This window comes from Lipophrys pholis, assembly GCF_963383615.2.
Source record: "Lipophrys pholis genome assembly, chromosome: 11".
Lineage (NCBI taxonomy): Eukaryota > Metazoa > Chordata > Actinopteri > Blenniiformes > Blenniidae > Lipophrys > Lipophrys pholis.
Window position 1 is genome coordinate 2,522,596 of NC_137631.1, and position 16,267 is coordinate 2,538,862.

At 43.8% G+C, this 16,267-nt stretch overlaps 2 protein-coding genes across 5 annotated transcripts in view; one reads left to right on the plus strand and one right to left on the minus strand.

The window, feature by feature from the left end:
* gtse1 (G-2 and S-phase expressed 1) overlaps window positions 1-11,380 on the plus strand; it is a 12,036-nt gene extending 656 nt beyond the window's left edge. For 2 of the 4 annotated variants that reach the window (XM_080474645.1, XM_080474646.1), the window contains 9 exons: window positions 3,027-3,780; window positions 4,872-5,033; window positions 5,497-5,620; window positions 5,775-6,092; window positions 7,954-8,008; window positions 8,098-8,316; window positions 9,412-9,643; window positions 10,821-10,937; window positions 11,062-11,380. In XM_080474645.1, the coding sequence (XP_080330771.1) occupies window positions 3,027-3,780; window positions 4,872-5,033; window positions 5,497-5,620; window positions 5,775-6,092; window positions 7,954-8,008; window positions 8,098-8,316; window positions 9,412-9,643; window positions 10,821-10,937; window positions 11,062-11,148 (2,068 nt within the window). In that variant the 3' untranslated portion in view covers window positions 11,149-11,380. Of the gene's footprint in view, window positions 1-3,026; window positions 3,781-4,871; window positions 5,034-5,493; window positions 5,621-5,774; window positions 6,093-7,953; window positions 8,009-8,097; window positions 8,317-9,411; window positions 9,644-10,820; window positions 10,938-11,061 lie in introns of all 4 variants that reach the window. The other 2 variants (XM_080474643.1, XM_080474644.1) reach the window with 1 other exon arrangement.
* A 2,064-nt stretch (window positions 11,381-13,444) lies between these two features.
* cftr (CF transmembrane conductance regulator) overlaps window positions 13,445-16,267 on the minus strand; it is a 68,187-nt gene continuing 65,364 nt past the window's right edge. Inside the window, exon 27 of the mRNA XM_080475717.1 lies at window positions 13,445-14,432. Coding sequence (XP_080331843.1) covers window positions 14,214-14,432 — 219 coding nt within the window. The 3' untranslated portion in view covers window positions 13,445-14,213. The remainder of the gene's footprint in view (window positions 14,433-16,267) is intronic.

The window sequence follows — 16,267 nt, forward strand, 5'->3', positions numbered from 1 at the left end:
TGAGAAGAACAGATGACTTTGGAAGATCTCACCATCTGCAGTCTATATTAATATATTCAGGGTCAACTCAGGCTCACATGAAGCCCAGTTTGAGTGTCTGATCGGTATGATGATAAATAACTAATCATACTTTATTAATCCTCTGGGGGAAATCCCCTTTGTCTCATTGGCCCATCCTATTTCTGGGATGTGGTGTGAAGCCACTAGGGGTCAAGGGTCTTGGTCATCTGGCATTTGAACCTCGGGCCTCTTGGTCAGGGGTCCTCGATTTCCCCAAGAGCCAAAATATGAGCCAAGTAGGCCAAGCCAAAGGCTCTCAGAAAAAGTTGCTTTAATTGCAGATGTTTTTGCTAATGTTACTATTATTATTATTGTTATTATTACTATGAGTATTAGTTGTCAGGTTGGTTGTAGTAATAATTTAAGTCTGGGATTTCCAAAGCTTGTGTTGAGGATCACATATAAAGGCACTCTTGAAAAAAAAAAAACTCTTTAATTATTTGCACACACACTGCCAGAGACAGGAATACAGGGAGATCTTCAGTCCGTCACTTCTTAAATTTCACAATAACAGTGTTGCTGTTTTAGTGCTGCATTTGTTTCCAATCTCTCATTTCACCCATTTATTATTTTTAATAGAGGTTTGTTTCATTTGAAGTATAAGAACTGCTATTATTGTACTTTTGTAATAATACACCACATTTAGATTGCAAAAAAACAAAAATGAATGAATTTTCTCACCAATCCTTGAATTATAGAATTCAGGTCAGAATCTTGATCTGCGGTCAGGAATTTTCAATTCGTGCCATTCCTGACTTGTCGTTATGTGTAAACGCACTTTTAACAACTCCACAGCCGCTTTCTTGCTTTTCTCGTCGTATTTAAAACTTGACCAACCCTATCAATTGCAAAAAAAATTTTAATAAACTCTGCATCAGCAAATAGTTTCTTTAGCTTTGGCGAGGTTCAATCAAACAAGCATTGTTGCCGTTGTTGCATTCTCTAGTGTCGATGTTGATCTACATATCGTAGACACGGAGTGCTTGTATGACTTTAACATGCTTTCGATTTTACGCCTGTCTTACTTTTGGGGGGGGGGTAGTTGGCATTAAAGCTGGCAGCATGCAGAGAGTTTGAAATTGCTGACAGCTCTGGTCTGCGTGCAGCCAAGCATGTGGGTTGAGCATTAGTATGGGCCGGTAATATAAAACAAAACTGGTCAGTCCAGTCGGATTTGAAACTGACGGTTTTCCTGGTCGACTTGCGCTTTTTCTCGCTGCAAATCACGTTTGTTCTTTGTTTAATTTCCACCTACTGACTTCCTGCTCGATGACGGGTGGCTTCGCGGGTCGTGAAATGGGGACGTCCGAGCAGAGAACGCCTTGGTCGGCGTTACGTCAGATCCGCTCAGCCTCTGGCTTATTTCACGACGACAAGTGTGGGATGAGGTCCAAAAAACTAGTGCAGCGCATTTTATTTAATTTTTTTCAGAAATTGCTCCTTGTTTCTCATTGAGGCGCAGCCAATGGGCCGGCGCGGGTCAAACAACTGGCCGCCCATTGAGAACCGCTGCTGTAGGCCATGACTGCCCCAAAGGACAACCCTGTCGTTTGACACCTGGAAAATTAATAACGCATGCATGAAGCGATGACGATTTCAGGGTTTATTTTTTCTTCATTTTTAACACAAAATATATTTTCCGTTGGGAATTTGTGAACGTTTAAAGCAGCTACCTGCCCCTCTTGCACGCAGGTTGGGGGTTGTGGGATGCTGTAGCTGAGCCCACCTGTCAGTGGCTGATGGCACATTATACCCGGACAGAGCAAACACCACAAAGCACGTTGACAGGACATTTAGACTCGCCGTTTAGCCTCGTACGCATGTTGTAGGACTGTAAAGAAATGTTTTCAAAAGTCAGTCAAAAGGTTATTTTCAGCTGTGGCGATTACAACATTGATATGCTGAATCCAAATAAGCACCAAGGAACAGATTAATTTATCAATACTATGCACAGTGTGGGCTTCTATCCGAAAATGACCAGATTCAGCAGAACAACAGACCACAGTGCCACGTTAATTGGCATCTTCACCAGTGACATTACAACAATACAGTGAGTGGACTATTGATCACCGACATTAGTGATCAGCTGCCAGTGTTTACAGTATATGATTGCAAATACGGGAAAAAAAAATCACCCTGAAGTAAAACAGAGGAAATCATTAAAACATTAATTGATGGCACTAAACTGGAAAACTGCTTATAAAGAAAAATATAAAAAAAAACCCCGCATATAATACCTTCCTAGAAATATTCACATCATTTTATGATAAAAACTGTCCAATCCCAAAAAAAAAATATAGCAGAAAACAAAAACACAAGGGTCAACCCTGGATGACAGGATTACAGAATGCGTGTAAAAAGAAGAATACACTATACAGACAATTCATCAAAGAAAGCAGAAGATAAATATAAATTGTTAACTTATTCTTGTATTTTTTATAAGGGCCTGTAGAAAGGAATATTATGGTATTAAATAATATGAAAGGAATATGGGACACATTAAACCATCTTATCAAAAATTATTCTAGACGACAGTTATCCTCAATACGTTATTGATAAGGAAACAAAAAAGGGTAAGATGGAAGAAATTGTTCATAGTTTCAATAAGTGCTTCAACATGGCTGATTGCAATGAGCGGCTTGTTATCAGGCTTTGAACCTGGCGATGAACCATCAGGACATTCAGGTGTGGTAAAGAAGGGAGACGTGGAAAACGTGTTGGGCTGCGGCCCCCCAGGACCTGAGTTTGACACCCCTGCACTCGAGAGACTTTTAGACTGAAATTCAGGACCAAAGTTGGATTTCAGGCAATACACTTTGACCTCTGACACCAATGGGAAATTGTTGAAAAAGTGTATAATATGGGACATTTTAAGACAACCAAAATACATTTTTAAAAGTTGAAAACGACGTCCAGAAATAACCAGAGGCGGTTGAATTTCTAAATGGTGTGTCTGTGTGTTGCAGCGCTGCAGATGAAGATGAGGACGATGTGTTCGTGGGTCCGGTCGGTCATAAGGAGCGCTGTGTTTCTGTGGGCGTGGTGTCAGGGCTGCAGGGTGGCAGCGGCGGAGACATGCGGGTGAGCTGGAGCCCGTTGACTGATGATCAGCTGGAGGCCATGTGTCAGGAAGCACACAAGCTCGCCGATCAGCTGCAGAGCGACAAGCCACACGACGAGCCCGCCAGCGGTGACGGCAACACGGAGGACTTCATCCAGGGCAGCGAGGCCAAGCTGGGGATGCTAGATCCCGTAGGCCCGGCGCTGAGCCTGGTGAAGCGGGAGACCTTCTGTGTGCAGGACAGTCCCATGAAGCAGCTGCCGCCCGCCATCCAGCGCAAGATACTGAGAAGCAGCAGCACCAGGGCAGCCCAGACCAGCAGCACTTCAGCCTCCACCGCCTCGTCGGCCCGCCTCTCTGCCTCCACCGCCTCTTCGGCCCGCCTCCCTGCGGCCACCGCCTCGTCGGCCCGCCTTTCCACCTCGTCGGCCCGCCTTTCCACCTCGTCGGCCCGCCTTTCCACCTCGTCGGCCCGTCTCTCTGTCTCCTCAGCCTGCAAAGCCAGCCCCAGGGACGGAGTCAAGGCTCCAGCCAGGCCAGCGCTGCGAGTGAAAGCCGGTGGTGCCGTCATGCTGCCCAACAGGCTGGCCGCCCCATCAGCCTCCTGCTCAGCCAGCAAGGGCAGAACGGAGAGAACCAGAATGCAGCCACCGAGCAAAGTAACTGAATAAACCTTTTTCACTTCTAATTTGACTGCACATGCAGGCTCGGTGGAGCCACCTGGTGGCGGCCTCTAGAGCATTACACATGTTTACCAAGGGTACGGCCGAAAAGTTCCTCCTATCTCCTCATCTATGGACTTCACCTTAACCCCTGGATGACGTCACGGGGTTAGTGAAAGGTGTTAGGAGGCTTCCTAAAGGAGTTGGTGAAAGGTGTTAGGAGGCTTCCTAAAGAAGTTAGTGAAAGGTGTTAGGAGGCTTCCTAAAGGAGTTAGTGAAAGGTGTTAGGAAGCTTCCTAAAGGAGATAGTGAAAGGTGATCGCGGTGGTGTGGCAGTCGGACCGCAGTTTAACTGAGTGACGTCATAATAATGCGACGGCGGCTCTAGTCAGTGACGTCTGCCATGGTGGGGAAAGAACTACAAGTTTCTGAAAATGAACTACAAAAAGTTAATCTGGGTTCTAGATGATTTCAAGTGGTTCTAGGCAGATTATTGCTTTAGTAACTTACATGATCTGCTCCTTTTTCAGTCATCCTGAGTTTCCCTGAACGCTCCGATGAGCGGGTTCCTTTAAATGTTGTCGCCGCAAGGAATTGTGGGGGAACATGATCTGGTGTCCTTTGGTAAAGGAAGCATCAGTGGTTCCTAGGCTAAGGAGGTTCTAAAGGAGGTATCAGTGGTTCCTAGGCTAAAGGAGGTTCTAAATGAGGTATCAGTGGTTCCTAGGCTAAAGGAGGTTCTAAAGGAAGCATGAGTGGTTCCTAGGCTAAAGGAGGTTCTAAACGAGGTATCAGTGGTTCCTAGGCTAAAGGAGGTTCTAAAGGAAGCAACGAGCCTCCTTTCCTTTGCTTATTGAGAATTCAGACAGTCCTTATCAGGGCCGCCACACTAAACACTTCTGGGGTTCAAGAAAAGTCGATGGTTAAGGAGAGAGGAGGGACAATTCGAACCTACCCAGAGTCTCAACAAAACAAGAGAACAAAGTCAAAATGCACATGACTAAAGAACTAAACGTCTCCATCATTAGTTGGCACCAGCAGCTTCTCAGGTCATTTCAGCAGATTGAACTCTGTGTTTCTGACTTCAGGTGGTGAGCGGTTTGAAGCGAAGCCCCTCTTCCCGTCGCTCCACTCGGTCTCAGTCATGTGAGAATCTTCTTTCTGATTCAGCCAGCGTGACCTCTGACCTCAGCAACTGCTCTGTCAGCTCCAGCATGTCAGGGAAACAGACACTTGCTCCGCCCACCAAGGTGACAGTTGTTGAAGTGTCTCGTCCACACGTGTGCCTTTTTTTTCTCGTCTCAACTTACTTGGCTTGTGATGACAGATTCATTCACTGTTCGGCATATTGAGCATTTGCTGTGGTCGTTTAAAAACAAACTGTCCTAGACCAGAATTTAAGATGGCAAACACTCGTCATCCACACATAATTTGTCCTGAACAGTGTTGATCCTTGCATTCTGTCTTTTTTACTGTAAGTTTTGCACACGTTATTAGAAAAAGTCTTTATTCAACATAGATTGAGCGTCACTTCGATTAAACAATGTTCTCAGTGTAACAAACAATCCACATTACGGTCGCTTGTTGCAGTCCTCTTCTCCAGTGTTGTCCAGACTTTGTGTCCTGGAAACCTGATCTAGTATTTCATGTTTCCCTGCTGAAGTTAGACTGCTGGTGGCCGTTTTCCTAACTGGTTGTGTCCTCGTCCAGCAGACTGTTGGTGTGAGCAAGCAGTCAGGAGGTAAAGCTCCGCCCCTTCAGAACAAGAGGAACACGTCCTCATCTTCGTCTTCTGTGTCCAGTTTCAACTCCAGCGTGTCTCTGTCCCCGGCTAGAGGTTGGCTCAGTCTCGCAGCTCTGCTCTCCTCAAATCCCGCAGCTTTTCATGCGATAATTTAGCAGAAACATCGATCAAATTTAATATAAACCGGTTGGTGTAGGTGTCCGTGACGTGAAAGCAGTGTGAAAATACTCTTTCTGTGTCCTCTCAGGTAAAGTTAACAGTCTGAGTGGTTCCACTGGCCCCGCCCCTGAGGGCGTCACCCGAGCGCGCCGACCCGTCGCCGACCCGCCACGACCCGCCGCCGCCTGCCGCCGCTCACTGTCTGCCCACTCCAGGGTGCCCGAAGCAGAGTGTGTGAAGGCGGTAAGACCCTCGCTGCTGAGGAGAGCCGATTCCACGCCCGCCCAGCCCACACCCAACAAGAGACTGATAGAGCGGCGGGTGTCCGGCAGGCCGAAGGGCGCGGTGAAGGCCCTGGTACTGCCCACACCTGGCGCAGGATCCCGAGCAGCCGCGCATGCAGACGGTGAGACCGAGTCCAGGACAAATTTGTAGTTGACAAACCTCTAAACTAAAACTGATCTCATTCAGGCTCTGAAACACTAATCAGTCCAAAAGGACCACTGAAGCTCCAACTACAAATTAAAATAACCAAACTGAATAAGAGCAGCAGATGGTGTGTACCGGTACTTGTTCCAGTTTGTCCCATCTGATCTTCTAAGTTGCTCTGCCGCCACCAGCCTGGACATACAGCAGGATGATTACATGATCTCTACCATCAGTTTACTCCCAATAACTATTGATCTTTGATCATAATAAAACACACCGAAACTCCAGCTTCTGCTCCTCTTTGTCTCAGAAATTCAGAAAAACGTGGAGAACTTTATTGCGTCTAACGTAAAGAAAGAGAATAATTGAAAATGTAAATAGAACTTTTTCCATGTAGGGCTTTGTACAAGGTTGTCAGCGTCACTTTAAATCCCTGAATGATCTAACGTCCACAAAACTGTTTGACCAAAATCATTTTTGAACAGTTTCAAATGACGAATGTTGAACGTTGGGATTGATAACCTCCACCTGACCTCCAGCCAATCTTGAGCCATCAATACAAGCCGACTCTTAAGATTTAGGCAACGCAACTTTGAGTGGTGTGGCTTTTAATGTCGTTCACGTCTTGTGTAGATCCTGGTTATTCAGTGTTAAGTGGATAATTGCCGCTGTCTGTGGCAGTGAGCAAAACAATGTCAGTTGCTGCTCAACCCATCAGCACACTACGATGTTGCTATATATATATGAAAGGTAAACTGCCTGTACATGCATACAAAATATATATGTACATATAAATATAGATAATACAGTACATTCTAAAGGTAAATAAACTCTGATTATTTAATAAAATCATATACTGGTCTCAAATGAAACTTTCTTAATAAATGTTCCTACTGAGCAACAGTGGTCCAAATGATGTCTTTAAGACGTCTTCAGGGAACCAGAATAAAAGTTTTTTTGTGTGTCTTCCCTGGACACTGCATGGACGTCCTGTCTGGACGTCATCTCGATGTCCAAACAAGACCCCTGGATGACGTGACGCAATGATTAAAAATAAATGTATCAGCGCCTGGTGTTGAACCCAAACGTCTCTCTTGACCGGTATGACTCCGATCCACTGGACCAGCAGTGCTCTTGTGCTTATGTCAATCCTGACAATAAATCTGGAAGCATGTCGCCTATATTTGACAAACAAAGAAATATGAATCGATGTTCTCTCGGGCACGTGTTAAGTCACAGCCTTTGCTCAGTGGGTTGTATCTATCAAGGCTTTACCAGGATGTTACACTCTCAGAAATGTCAGCAGTACCAATAATAGATGTTTCAATAGTACAATAAAATAAACCAGCCCACTAAGCACGTTGTAAAAAATAGAGTAGCAGAAACAACCCTGAGACCCGAGCTGAGGTATCGGTGATGCTGCTGTGAAAGCTATCCAACTGGCATCATCCTCAAAGCTGTGCTGCCAGGATGAGAGTGTAAAAACACCCTTAAAACAACAGCTGTAAGGAAAGTTTTATGTATGTTTCACTGTATTTTGCAAAAAGTTTAATTGAAATTGGCTTTATGTTGAGATTGTAATAATATGTTTCAAAAACCTAACAATTACTGTGGAAAACTGACATTTTCGTCACACATACTCTACGCTACAAACTTTAAAGTTTAAATTTAAGTTTATTATGGCAATATTTTAGTGGTCCAGCCCACATGCTCTGTATGTGGCCCCTGAACTAAAATAAGTTTGACAACAAACAATGGACGCGAGGATCAATTCAGAAACGGACATTTTGTAAACCGCTGAAAGTCGTGAGTGTTTTCTGACGTTCTCTTTCCTTCAGATGTGTCCAGTGTGCCGAGGCCGACGAGGCTGATGTCTCTCAGCAGCATGGACAGGTACATAAAGACACTGAACTGCAGCGGTCAGAGTTTCAGCTTCTCACCTCACTTTGCTCAACTCCTCCTCCTCCTCCTCCTCTCTTCAGTCTCCCTCAGAAGCCGTCAATCGGTCCTCTGACGCCCTCTGCCGGCGGCTGTGTGTCACTGCAGATGAAGGCGCGCCGCCCCTCCGCACTCCCCACACCGGTGAGACGCCGAGTGTCCGCCATCCCGTCTCCGCTGTCCACCAACTTCATCCGCACCGTCCGTCCGGCAGCCGTCTCCGACTCGGACATCGGCTCAGCCCGTAAAGACTGCAGCTTCAGGTACGATAAAATACTGGAGCAGGGTTGTTTTTGGAAGCCATTTTATTTTTAGTCTTTTGGACAAACATGCTTTTAATAGTCTCGGTCACATTTTAGTCATTTCTATTTGTGATAGTTTTAGTCCAGTTTCAACAAAAAAACAACAACAAATGAATATAGGTCAGACGGCAGGTGTTGTGCAGAGTGTGTCAGGTGGTGGGCGTGGCTAAAGGAGGATGGGATGCAGCAGCATAACTGATGCGTTGTAGTTTTTGACAGACGGATTACTCGAACAATAGGCAGCAACGCCTCGCATGTTGAACGTCTGACAGACCACCCACAAGCATTTTTGTCCCGTCTCGTCATGTTTCAGTCATCAAAGAGCCATGTTTAGATCGTCACCGTCTGATTGTCAGGAAAACTCCCAGTGAAACGTCAGAAGGAGACAAAGTTCAGAGAAATCAGACCGAGAGCAACTGAAAAGATTCAACAGGGTTGAATGACGACAAAACTATCAGACAAGGGAGCGGGTCACGAACTCAGCCTCTTGGAGCTGTGCTGGAGTTGTGCAAAAATGTTTCTGGGCGGTCCGGTTTTAACCACATACACAATCGATCCGGGTGCAGACACAGGACAGTTGTAAATCGAAGCTCTGGTTAAGCAAAGATAAGAACATTGTAAAGAAAAGAAGAAAAAAAATTATGACGATGAGAAAGTCTTTGCTAAACAATACAGGAAAAACATCTTTAACTAGTAACATCACACTGTCAAAGTTTTTTAACCTCATGAAAGAACGGGGCGTCTACACAATCGTTCCGTTATCGTTGACTAAACCACTGTACTCTAGCAGCTTTCTGCTGCCATACACTGACATCTAGTGGTGACAGATGGTATGTACTGTATGTTTACATCTGTAAACCACAGACCAGCCACAACTATGACAAGAAGTGACTCATAGCCGGTGAATTATGGAGACGTAAATATGAGTGTTTTTGAAGTGTAAACCTATCACGGGTGAACTATGTTAAAACCTCTCTGAAGGTCTGCCGGTGTAAATCCCCTCGTTACCATGACAACAAGTGCAGTGCTACAGTTTTATTTCTTTGCTACTTGCAGCCCCGCAGCCAAACCGGCTCAGGAGAAGGAGCCTGCTGACGTCCCCGACATCCAGCCTTTCTGTCTGGAGGAGGAAGAGGAGGAGTCCTCCGCCCCCCCGACACCACCCACCCAGCAGCCCGAGCGGGCGGAGAGCCCTGGGGTGAACGAGCCCATTCGGGAAGAGTCGAAGCCCGACAGCAACACGGCGAAGGTCCAGACGCCTGAAGAAAACAACGCAAAGACAAAGGAGGTCAGACAAATACACCAATTACAACATTTGTCCAGTTTAACCCTCAAACATACTCCTCGGGCTCAGGATGTTCGGCTTTCAAAGGACCTTTCAGGATTAACCTATGATGCACTCTGACCCTTCCAGGTGAACTTGATGTGACCTCTGAACTTCTGAATGCACATGTTCAAGGTTTCACTGCTGTTTTCTAACAAGGAGCTTCACGTAAGCCTGTGACCATAAGATACGATATATTGTCCTAGAAGTCGTTGATAAACGATATTATAAACCATTTTGAGACCAAATTAACCACATATGCAATGATAATATATCATAATAGTGCAAGTATACCCTTTCAAATGCAGTAAACCTTTGTCATTTCTCACCATTGTCACTGGCAAGAACTTGCAAATAATTTAAATAAAACAAACAAAGTGCACTTGAATAAAACTCACAACCACAAACAATAAAATAGACCCCGTCTCTGTTAAGAAAAAAACACTCAAATATAAAACCACACACACCCAAAACAATAAATAACATTAAATAATAGAAACTAGGTTAGGCGCTTCTGTTTTCGGTGAGAATGTAAAGGTTTGTTGCCTTGTCTTGTTTGGTTGCCACCACTTTGGGACAAACTGGACAAACTGGCTGGTCGGTGTTGACCGGCTCATCTTGCTCATTTGGTTTGAAGCCACAATATCCTCACACCGGGGCAACTGTGGTATTTGGCTTTGCAATCATCTTTTTTCCCCCCTGACGTCTACTCGCTGCAGTCGTGTTTGTTTCCGTGAAAACGAGCGTCGTTTTCAAAACGTTGGCATGTAAATGTGAAACTTCTCTGAAACGAAAATGCAAATACGAAGCGTTTTCACTTGGGATGTTGTGTAAACGGTCTCGGCTGCAAATCACATTTATCACAACTCCGACAGAAAACTGCCGTCATTTCTGGCCTATAAGCCTATCGGCTTTGTTTTTGTACTTTTTAATGAGCTTCATGCCGCCGATACATGGGTGATGCGTTCAGGCGCATCACGTAACTATGACCTTTCTTTATTTTCTTTTTGAATTTGGTGGGTGTGGCTTTTATTCAATGGTCCGTAAATGAGGGTGGAACCCTTCAGCGGGTTCCCTCGGTGCTGGTTTCTTGCTCTGTGACGCCTGATGAGGAGAAGCTGACGGGTCTTCGTCTCCTCAGGTCCTCCTGCTGGACCTTCCGCCTCCGGCTCCGCGGCCTCAAGAGAAGCTGCTCATCGACCTCACCAACACCCCCGACCTGATGCGGACCACCAGCAAGACCGGCTCTGCCGCTCAGGTACCCGCCACCCGCCACAGCAAGCGCCCGGCTGCAGCGGGGGGGGGGGGGGTTTGTTCGTGGACGTGAACCAGCTGCTGTCGGCGAGTCACTTCTGACACGTCACGTGTTTTTGTCTCTCCAGCTGATCGACTTGAGCTCGCCGCTCATCAGGTGGAGTCCTGAGGAGAAGAGTGAGAACACAGCCCTGCTCGTCAACCTGTCCTTCTGACCCCATAACCCCCACCCACCGATCAACCTGTCCTTCTGACCCCCCCCCCCCCCCCCCCAGCTGGAGACTCACTCTCTCCCTCTGGTACAAACTATTGTTTTAAATTTCAATGATGAAAATACTCAAAGGTCGCTGATGTTTTTCTTTGCACCTTTATTGTACTTGTGTGTTTGTCACTGCTGTTATTTGTGTCTGAATAAATCCTATTCTAATGCTTCATGATGAAAATGTCACATTTTAGTTGCGTCACTGCTTCAGAGGAAAACCGGTGGGAAACTAACTGCTTTTAATCCAAATCACCTTTGTTTGAAATGGGAAAAGCAATTTTAGCCAACGACGAGGAGGAACAACTAGAAGACCTAAGAAAAGAATTCAACTGTAAATATCTTATGGAAATCTTTTTTTTTTTTTTCATTTAGTTTCACTGCGTCTTCGTTTCTTTGCGCTCCGTCTCTGATCTGGTAACTCAAGTTGTGTTTATTTTTTTTTTTGACTGTCCAGGTGTATTCTTCTAACTCAGCCACCAAAAGAGACGTTTTCAAAAACTTTCCACAGCGAGTAATTTATCCAGACGCACAGAAAATGAAGACATAACGGCTCACACGCCGTTGGGCAGGTAGTTTTGGCGCGAGTCTTTGTTCAGGCTCGCCCAGAGTGAACGGTTTTCATTTCTGAAGATCCGGGTCAACCTGGTGTGGAGAGAAGATCACGTGACGCGAGACGACGACCCAGCGGCACTCTGAAGGGTCTAAGGGGCTGCGATTTCCCACAGCTAACAAAGAAAATCCTCGTCGTTTCACCAGGTGGCACAAAATGGCCCTGAAAATGTAGCGTGGGTTTGTTTCAGCTGCCTCTTGGTTCCTGCAGCAGACTTGAGGTCACATGACTGCAGAGAGACAAAACACGGGGGACGTCTTTGTTCGGTGGAAATTGCTGTATTTTAAGATGGAATGTGGCTTTAGCTTCACTCTGATCACTTTTCTAGTGATAAATTTAACGATCTTCCTAATATCCATTTAATTTTTTATATACGATCTGCACTTTTTCATTTCTACTCGCGTTCATTCAGCTTTTTCAACAGTTCAATTCAATTTTATTTGTAAAGCGCTAAATCACATCGACAAACATCTCAGAGCCTCTTACAATGATGGAGAACAACAGAACCCAACGAAACCTTCCAGAGCAGCAGATGGAACAAGCAACAGTGGAAACCAGGAAAAACTCCCTCTTCAGGAAGAAAGCGTGGGGCGGAGCCTAGACTCTGGAAGGGGGGCGGCCATCCGCCTTGACCGGTTGGGGGGAGAAGTACATGGGATAGGACAGGGAGAGAGAGGAATAGAAGAGGGAGAGAGTGGCAGACAGGCCAGAGAAGTACAAATACTAAGAAAAGTCTATGATGAGCGTTGGTCTGATGATGAATCAATCTCAGTCTGGAGTTTAAGGGCCGTGCCGTTGCGGTGGGGTCCCGGTGCCGTGGCGGGGTCGGGTGGTAGGACCGTGGTAACTTTTACAGTTTCTTTGTGGTTGCCATGGCGTTGCTAGGGACAACAAACAAGTTGACTTTGCATCTTGGCTCTTAAACGTGCGGTCGTACAAATACACTTCTATGCATTAAATAATGACTTCTGTTTGATTTTCAAAACAAGACAATCTTTTAAAAAAAATAAAATAATGAATCCGACCACATTTAGCCACAATACAAACTGGAATTTAACAATACTTGTTATAATTTGCACTATACTGTTAATACATTATGTAAAAGATAAACCTAACAAATTAATACAATCTTTCTACCAAACTATGATCCAATACAATATATTACTTTCTGCTTAATTTGTCTTTATATATTATTATATATATCTTTATACGTTATACCGGTAGTTCTATTTGTATTCATACTGCTGTTTCAAATTCATTTATTGTGTTTCTGAAGATTATGAAGTATTGACATAAGACTCCCCCACCATCAACAATATTGGGTAATAATAATAATATGGGGGGGGGGGGGGCTGGTCAGGTTTTATTACATAAACAACCAACAGCACCCACTGGTGGATCAACATGAAAACTACATCAGTGTTTCTGCTGTCGTTTTCAACACGCTGCAAAGTACATATGAAACTTTTCCGTTAGAAAAATACAAAAACGATGTTTCCATTTGAAACGTTGTCGTACGAACGGAGTCTCATTTCCTGTACGATAAAGCTAACGACAGAAAAACAAATATATTGAACTGTGTTAAGAGTTCAAATGTGCTTTTATAACCATGACTCCTCTATAGAGGTTCTTTTTTTTTGGTACAATTTTTAGATGCACTATTCCAATTCCCTGGAAAAACTCCACATCACATACATTCTTCAATGTTGAGAAAATAAAAGTTGTATATAAGGTGTTGGACGGGCAGTTTAAAAGACGTTCGATCACATCTGGGACAAATCAAGACGCAACCGCAGTGAAATCCTCAAAAGCTTTACTTTCTTCTTGAAAACATGATGATTGAACAAATACTTTTACAGATATTTTTGGGGGGATGATTGAGTTCATTTTCTACGAGTTCACAAACAAGCTTTGTTCTTAATTTACACTGTAAAAAATAAAACAACAAAAAAAACACACCATCTGTTCTCACAGGGAAGACGTTCCTCTGCAGTACCTTCATATATTCTGCGTCGGTGTTATAAAAACTATCGGACAGCGCTTTATATAAAATTAGTAGGGCCTAAATGTTTCCCAGCTTCAGATTCAAGAGGAAGAAACAGAGAAGCTAAATGCTAACAAGCTACAGCTAGCTTCCGCTACGATCCGTCAAATAAAATAAAAATAAAAAAAAGACTGAGAAGTAAAACTGTAAGACTAATTTAAAATCTCAAAGTCATTCTCAGGGAGATTCCACAACTTTCTTTTTTGTTTTTATAATTCAGGGTGAACTCAAAGGACCTGCTGGGGGCGCCGCGGAGTACCTCAGGGCTCTAAAGTGCATACACATGGAAGTGTGTGTGTGTGTGTGTGTGTGTGTGTGTGTGTGTGTGTGTGTGTGTGTGTGTGTGTGTGTGTGCGTGTCGGGGTCACAGCCGGGTGTCGTGCACGTCGTCCTCGGCCTCCTCCTGCAGGGCGGAGATCTTGGCGTTGGGCGGCGGCGGCGGCCTCTTGCTGGAGTTGAGGCGGTGCAGCGAGGGGAAGAGGCGGAGCCTGTCGGCGGGACTCATGGCCTGCTTGAGGTGACTCGTCTCGTTCATGAGCTTCTGAATGGTGTCGTAGCTTTTCATGGAGCTTCCCTCGATCATCTGGAGGACGAGACGTTTTGGTTTTTTAGCAGAACGGAGAAATGTCAGTGAAACCGACGATACGTTTCCATGGCAAACCAGCTCACTTGTGATTTTACTCTGAAAACATAATTTCAGCTTTTAATTTGTCTGGATTGCTTTAGCATATCACTGAGTTTTCAAAGTATATTTGCATGCAATGAATTTTTTAAGCGTTACGCTCCACTAGTACACGATCTGTAGTTGGATGTAGGACGGTTTGCTGGGAGAGCCGCTCTCTGAGTTCACCGCCAACAGACCTGCAATCTAAGGTTGGATCAGGGTGACGCTGCACAACGAACAACCATCAACAACAAGTTAAAAACACAAGAACAAACATCAACAACAAACAACCATCAACAACAAGTTAAAAACACATGAACAAACATCAACAACAAGTTAAAAACACATGAACAACCATCAACAAGTTAAACACACATGAACAACCATCAACAACAAGTTAGAAACAAGTGAACAACCATCAACAACAAACAACCATCAACAACAAGTTAAAAACACTTGAACAACCATCAACAACAAACAACCATCAACAAGTTAAAAACACATGAACAACCATCAACAACAAACAACCATCAACAACAAACAACCATCAACAACAAACAACCATCAACAACAAGTTAAAAACACTTGAACAACCATCAACAACAAGTTAAAAACAAGTGAACAACCATCAACAACAAACAACCATCAACAAGTTAAAAACAAGTGAACAACCATCAACAACAAGTTAAAAACAAGTGAACAACCATCAACAACAAACAACCATCATCAACAAGTTAAACACACATGAACAACCATCAACAACAAGTTAAAAACAAGCGAACAACCATCAACAACAAACAACCATCAACAACAAGTTAAAAAAACACATGAACAACCATCAACAACAAACAACCATCAACAACAAGTTAAAAACACATGAACAACCATCAACAACAAACAACCATCAACAAGTTAAAAACACATGAACAACCATCAACAACAAACAACCATCAACAACAAACAACCATCAACCATCAACAACAAGTTAAAAACACTTGAACAACCATCAACAACAAACAACCATCAACAACAAGTTAAAAACACTTGAACAACCATGAACAACAAGTTAAAAACACGTGAACAACCATGAACAACAAGTTAAAAACAAGTGAACAACCATCAACAACAAACAACCATCAACAACAAGTTAAAAACACTTGAACAACCATCAACAACAAACAACCATCAACAACAAACAACCATCAACAACAAGTTAAAAACACGTGAACAACCATGAACAACAAGTTAAAAACACGTGAACAACGATCAACAACAAGTTAAAAACAAGTGAACAACCATCAACAACAAACAACCATCAACAACAAGTTAAAAACACTTGAACAACCATCAACAACAAGTTAAAAACACTTGAACAACCATCAACAACAAACAACCATCAACAACAAGTTAAAAACACAAGAACAACCATCAACAACAAACAACCATCAACAACAAGTTAAAAACACTTGAACAACCATCAACAACAAGTTAAAAACACTTGAACAACCATCAACAACAAACAACCATCAACAACAAGTTAAAAACACTTGAACAACCATCAACAACAAACAACCATCAACAAGTTAAAAACACATGAACAACCATCAACAACAAACAACCATCAACAACAAGTTACAAACACAAGAACAACCATCAACAACAAGTTAAAAACACTTGAACAACCATCAACAACAAACAACCATCAACAACAAGTTAAAAACACTTGAACAACCATCAACAACAAACAACCATCA